General features: G+C 43.7%; 2 protein-coding genes across 2 annotated transcripts; one reads left to right on the top strand and one right to left on the bottom strand.

Annotated features, from left to right (window-relative positions):
• Positions 1-4,409: 4,409 nt before the first annotated feature.
• On the bottom strand, positions 4,410-5,000 carry LOC108766518 (uncharacterized). Its single transcript, XM_018515857.1, has one exon. It carries the CDS (start codon positions 4,998-5,000, stop codon positions 4,410-4,412), a length of 591 nt encoding a protein of 196 aa, XP_018371359.1.
• A 288-nt stretch (positions 5,001-5,288) lies between these two features.
• Positions 5,289-6,094, top strand: LOC108766522 (uncharacterized). Its single transcript, XM_018515862.1, has 4 exons — positions 5,289-5,358; positions 5,441-5,601; positions 5,684-5,908; positions 6,048-6,094. The coding sequence occupies exons 1-3, from the start codon at positions 5,315-5,317 to the stop codon at positions 5,794-5,796; spliced, it is 318 nt and encodes a 105-aa protein (XP_018371364.1). The 5' UTR covers positions 5,289-5,314; the 3' UTR covers positions 5,797-5,908; positions 6,048-6,094.
• Positions 6,095-6,357: the final 263 nt, after the last annotated feature.

Below are 6,357 nucleotides of genomic sequence, written 5' to 3'. Positions count from 1 at the left end.
GTAAAATTTATCCGATAGGCGCATTTAATTTCGCTTCTCATCGTATAGTTGTTGGCGCGAATCATCAGCGGGAACTTTTCATCCTCCTTGCCCTTCGCGTTGCGAGAATGTATAATTTCGCGCTTCAGTTACCGCTCTATATCGCGCAGTTCGTACGATCCTTCAGGAATGACAATTTCCTCGTCGTCATAGTAAAACTTGTTTGTCGAATTTACATTGGGTAGTGTATAGTACATTTCAAAGTCCGTCAGACCGAGCTCGTAATCACCATCACCCAAATCTACCGCTGGAAAGTAGCTCACGGTAAGGACGCTACCCTTGCCAGTCAACGTAAACGTCAGCGACATGTTTCAAACGAGCACTGAGTTAAACAGCGCAAGGTCGGTTCTTAAATTGCTTATCAACCGACCGCAGAAACTGTAGATAAAGCTGCCCGCAATTGTTATGGTTGTAACGCTGATAAGGCGCGCGAATGTACCCGATTACACTGTTTGCCAGATATCGTTCGAGTTCCTTCGGCGGCCGTAAATTGCTTTGACGTAAAAACTGTCAAAGTATATGACGATATTCCCCCTTTTGCGTACGCCACCCAATGCATACCGGGTCTCACAGCATTGTCAAGATTTACGATACCTCTCGTTTTGACGTACTCCTTTGACCGGCAATACAGTACGCATAAAGACCCCTCTAAAATACGGAATGCGCATACGGTTTGCAAGTTGTTGCAATTGCACATCGGTAGTTACTTCCCTCGGCATTTTTAACGTTTCATCGACGTTTTTTTTTTCTCCGCGCGACACCTTGTCCTCGCTTGTAGGGAGCGAGATAAACGACGCGGCCTTCCATGACGCGATTATGCAGTTCTTCCAGCTGACCCTGCGCTGTTTTGCTATCGTTTACGGCCTTGGCGACTCCCGCCGCCCTGCCAATGACCCGAGAACGCCGAGCAGTGGTAGAACGGGCAGGACGCCGCCGCGTTTCGCTGTCGGAAGAATCCTCTTGCTCTTTTTCTTCTTTGTTTTCAAGCCCATACCAATCTTTGTTTTGACCTTCATAGCTGCCCAAACGGCTGTAGCTGCAGTTCTCTCTCTGAGAGTCGAATCACTTGTGGTAATGCGTTTCCGCGCCTTCTCAGCGAGTATATTATCAGCCGCGTGTCGTTCGGTGGGATCGTTGCTGTGGGAATACTCTGTCGTGCTCGCGACACGCAGCATCCAATGGATTAATACCTCGATCGCCTCTGGCCAATCGCTTCTCCAATCGCGTTCCCGGACCGCAAAACCGATATCCGGGAATATGTAGTTCGAAGGGAAGCGCATTTATCGCACGATTTATCAAGGCTCTCGACGGCATTCGCTACAATTTTTTATCAAAGGCGCCAGACCGTGGCACCCAGTTGGACACGGCTGAATTGAACACGCGCCACTCACAGCGCTTGAGACTACAAAGCTCCTAAGCACCCGTCGCTGTGATTGGTGTTGTCCAATTGAGCCGTGATCAATCGGGATCACCCCCTACTCGTATATGCTCGGGTAATCCCACAACAGATCTATGCAATTTTCAAACTCACGCAGCAGTACAATTTTCGGTATGTATTCCAGCTCTTTTGAAGTTAAACTATGCAGATCGTTTGACACGGCGAGAAACATTTTAATTACTGAACGATTTCGCTTTACGCGGCTCTATAAATAGGCCCGCTCGCGATATCGTTTTCAGTATTTTGTGGAAGCAGAAAATACGCGGTTCGTGCGCCAATCGCGGATGATTAAAGTGACGAATCTCGACGGCAAAGTACAAACCGATAAAGAGACGCGTAAGCATGACAACGTGTTACCGGCCACTATACACGCGATCGTCTGCGGACCGTCAAATTGCGGCAAAACGAACGTGTTGATAAGCCTATTGGAAAGTCCGCACGGCGTAAGATTCGAGAACGTGTATGTGTACTCGAAATCGCTGCAACAGCCCAAATATCGATACCTGGCGAATCTGCTAGCTCCGATCGAAGAAATTGGCTATTTTACGTTCTCCAATAACAGCGACGTCATTCCACCGAGCGAGGCGCTTCTGAATTTTATCTTCATCTTTGATGACGTGGCATGCGACAAGCAAGACGCGATAAGAGAGTACTTTACAATGGGACGACACGCGGACGTTGACTGCTTCTATCTCTGTCAGACGTACGCAAAGATACCGCAGCATCTTATACGCGACAATGCAAATCTGCTGATCCTATTCAAACAGGATGGTACCAATCTGAAACGCGTGTACAATGATCACGTGAATACCGACATGCCGTACGAGAATTTATGCGATTTATGTCGTAAATGTTGGCAGCAAAAATTTCTAGTAATTGACAAGGACAGTGCGCTTACCGATGGGTGATACAGAAAAGGATTTAATGACTTTGCGTGGCACCCACTTGGACACGGCTCAATTGGACAAGAGCCACTCACAGCGCTTGAGACTACAAAGCTCCTAAGCAACGGTCGCTGTGATTGGTGGTGTCCAATCGAGCCGTGATCAATTGGGATCACCCCAATGACTTTGCGATACCGTGATGTGATCACTTGATATCGATATGTTGACGTGGACAACAGCAAATACCATGAGAAAGTAACCAAGGAGATTGCGAAAACGAGTGATTCGATTCGCAAAAAGTATCGCGCTTTGAAGACTGGTAAAATGGAGGAGGACATCGCATTGGAGAGGCACCTCAAACCTATTATCGACCCGCTGAAACAGATTGTCGAAAACACCGCTGACTCCAAGGATCCTATCATGACTGAAACAATCTTTTCTGGTGAAGATGAACCAAAACCCAAAAGGAAACGACCGAGTGCTTTGTACGACAATCCTATACAGGCTTCCATGCCTGTAAAATCAATGTTGAATCGATCGAAAACCGTAGTATGCTTTGAACGAAATGTCTGAAATAATACAGCCGTATGAGTTATCGCATGACCATGTTCCCTCCGTCGAAGAAATTTTCGAGGTTACCTATGAACAGCTCGTGACATCTATTCGAAACCTGCTTCAAACATCCGAGGGTCAAGAAAAGTTGCAAACAAACTATGGTCCGTTAGGACAGAAATATATGAAAGCGATCCTGAGTGGTAAGAAAGTCGTCAACATAGACGTTGTGTACGGAAATTATTTCAGCGACGAGGGAACGATGCTCAGTGACAAACATATCATCTTGCACAAAAACGATGATATAATTACAGATGGGAAAAAATATGATGGAACATCGGTCCTGTACGAGTTAATTTTCATGTGAAATTTCCCAACGAAGGTATCTATACGGATGATGACATACACACCTACAGAAGCATTCTGCTGACGACAAACGCTCACAGACGCGGTTATAGCTCGAGTAATCAAGTAATGGGTAGTAAGGGATATAAGTATAAGAACATAAGAGCGCCATTGGTGTTGGATAAAAAAGTTGGAACGGGAATAAACAAAAGAGCGAATGTATCGCGTACGGGGTGATCCCGATTGATCACGGCTCGATTGAATACCACCAATCACATCGACCAGTGCTTAGGAACTTTGAAGTCTCAAGCGCTGTGAGTGGCTCGTATCCAATTGAGCCGTGTCCAACTGGGTGCCACCCCCGCGTACAATGACACTAAATGATAACAAGATCGACTATATCCATTGGGACGATCCCAACGAAATTGTAGATCGTCTGCGATTGCTCGAGGCCTCGCGCCAGGCTGGTTACAATGGTCACGACAACGAGATTTTGTCGATTATCGAAGAGCTTCGCGAAGCCGGTCTGATTATAAATTAACCTCGTTCTTCACACATCGTTCAGTCAACATCGCAATGCCGATCAACAAGTTTGGACTATAGCTTCGAGGCGGAAGCGAATCGCACTATCAGTGGTGTGGATTGCTCAGAAATTACGTGCGCGATAACGCTCTTTGCATAGTCGCAGCCGACTTTGACGCAAAGTCGCGCAAAATTCGACAAGTAGCGCTACCGGTAGATGATGTTGATGCAGTAAACAAGCGATACATGCAGCAGAGTTCAAGATTTGAAAGATCGTCTGAACAATATCGAAAGGAAGATTCCCAAGTGGTAAAGTTGGACATATGCCGGATCTTACAAATGGCGTGATACTGCGGCAGTTGTAAACAGTAAGTAACACCAGTACTGCTGGTCAGTACGGCACCAATCATCGGCATAATACTGGCTTACTATTGGCTTAGTTCTGGCACAGTACTGCCTCTTCAGTACTGGTTATCAACCGAAAAGGAGTTACGCCGAGGATTGGTAAGGTACTGGCTTAATATTGGCACAGTACAGACTCTCGATGAACATGTGATGGTAAAGAAGGAAACTTCAACGTAGATAAACTTCGTATTAAGATCGCCACAATACTCCCCCACTAGCGACGGTTACGTTGCGAACTGAACCTTTTTCTTCGAACCAGGATAAGACCTCAAAGTTTTCTGAGTTGTTTGTGGTATCGAAGACGAAGTTGGTAGAGATGAGGTTGAAGTAGAAGGCGGCAAAGTTGGTACAGTGGAAACGGAATCGGGTTCTTTAGGTAAAAAGGCTGGTTTCAGACGTTCGGTTGAAATGTTAACAGATCTCCCTGCAAAATCGATAGTGAATAAATAGTCATTGATCCGCTTAATTATACGAAATGGTCCAGAATATGGAGGTTGAAGGCCTTTGCGAACAGAATCATCTCTAACCCAAACGTGAGTACAATCAAAGAGATTTTTATGATAAAAGGGGGTTTTGTTACAATGATGTGAAGTAGGTCTTGACTTAATATTTCTCATGGCAATTCTGTGTTTTTCTAGAAATATTTCAGGATTTGCAGGAAGGTCCTCTTCAAGAAAAAATTCTCCTGGAATCCGTAAACTTGACCCATACAACATCTCAGCAGGAGATGATTTGAAATCTTCTTTAAAACAAGTACGTAGTCCTAATAGAACAGTTGGAAGAACCTCCAACCAATTATGATTTTCGTGACACATGATAGCTTCAAGGTACGATGCCAACGCTTTAATATTCCGTTGGAAGCAGGATGGCACGCAGAAGTTCTAATTCGATTGCATTCAATCAAGTTGGTGAGTTTTAAATAAAGTAGCTTCGAATTGCGGACCTTGGTCAGTAGAAATAGTATGAGGAGCACCAATCTTGAAACCCAGTGAGTATAGAAGGCTGTAGAGACAGTCTCAGCAGAGATTTCTTCCAGAGGAATTGCTTCAGGCCATCTTGAAAACCTGTCAATCATCGTCAAGCAATAACGAAATTGTTTGCAAGGTGGAAGTGGTCCGATAAGATCAAGATGCACGTGTTGAAACCGTTGATCTGGTACATCAATCTTGAGAGGTAAATTTTTGGTGTGTCTTTGAATCTTTGCACGTACAAGGTAAACACGTTCTACACCACTCTTTAATGTCTTTTCTTAAAGAAGGCCAAATAAACTTCTGCAGAATAGATTTACAAGTGGACTTGATACCTGGATGAGACAAACGATGAACAATATCGAAAATTCGTCTTCGAAGTCGATAAGGGACATAAGGACGAATACATTCAGTAGAACAATCGCAGAAAATAGGAGCAGTAGAATCCGTAAGTACAAATTTTTGTAATTTGAGAGCTGATCCTTCCTTGAGTAAAGTTTTTAACTCCATATCATCTAATTGTGCTTCAGCAAGTTCCTCCAATGAAACTATAACTGGTATTGTAATAGAATCAATTCTTGATAATGCATCTGCCACGGAATTCTGTTTACCTGAAATATGTTCAATATCAGTGGAAAATTGAGCAATAAAATCAAGTTGACGAATCTGTCGTGGTGAAGCTTTATCTGGCTTCTGTTGAAAGGCATAAATCAATGGTTTATGATCCGTTCTGATAATGAATCTGCGTCCATCAAGTATGTACCTAAAATGTTTAATCGCTAAATAAATTCCCAAAAGTTCTCTATCATAAGCACTATAAGATTGTTGAGAGGAATTTAATTTTCTTGAAAAGAAAGCAATAGGTTTAATGTCCTTATCAACTATCTGCTCCAGAGAAGCACCGACCGCGAAATCTGAAGCATCACAAGTTAAAACCAGAGGAACTGATGGTGCTGGATGAGTTAAAGTTGTAATCTTCAAAAGTTCTTCTTTACAATTCCTAAAAGCTTCTTCTGCTTCTGGAGTCCACGGGACCAGTTTTCTATCACGTTTCCTGCTGTCTTTGAGAAATTCAGTAAGTAACGCTTGATTTTTGGCTGCATTTTTAAGACATCTTCTGTAATAATTGATAATGCCTAAAAATCGTCTCAATTCCAGAAGAGTAGTGGGTTTCTTGTAATCAATAATTGTCTTAACTTTTTCA

This window comes from Trachymyrmex cornetzi, unplaced genomic scaffold (genome assembly GCF_001594075.2).
Source record: "Trachymyrmex cornetzi isolate Tcor2-1 unplaced genomic scaffold, Tcor1.1 scaffold604, whole genome shotgun sequence".
Lineage (NCBI taxonomy): Eukaryota > Metazoa > Arthropoda > Insecta > Hymenoptera > Formicidae > Trachymyrmex > Trachymyrmex cornetzi.
Note: the sequence above shows the minus strand (reverse complement) of the source record. Positions and strands in the feature narration are given on the sequence as shown.

Bases quoted from the DNA above. Each gene is read 5' to 3' on its own strand.
- LOC108766518 (XM_018515857.1), bottom strand. From the start codon at position 5,000: ATGTGTCACGAAAATCATAATTGGTTGGAGGTTCTTCCAACTGTTCTA.
- LOC108766522 (XM_018515862.1), top strand. From the start codon at position 5,315: ATGCACGTGTTGAAACCGTTGATCTGGTACATCAATCTTGAGAG. The intron at 5,359-5,440 runs GTAAATTTTTGG...CTTTTCTTAAAG, and splicing joins TGGTACATCAATCTTGAGAG to AAGGCCAAATAAACTTCTGC. The intron at 5,602-5,683 runs GTAAGTACAAAT...ATTGTGCTTCAG, and splicing joins AAATAGGAGCAGTAGAATCC to CAAGTTCCTCCAATGAAACT.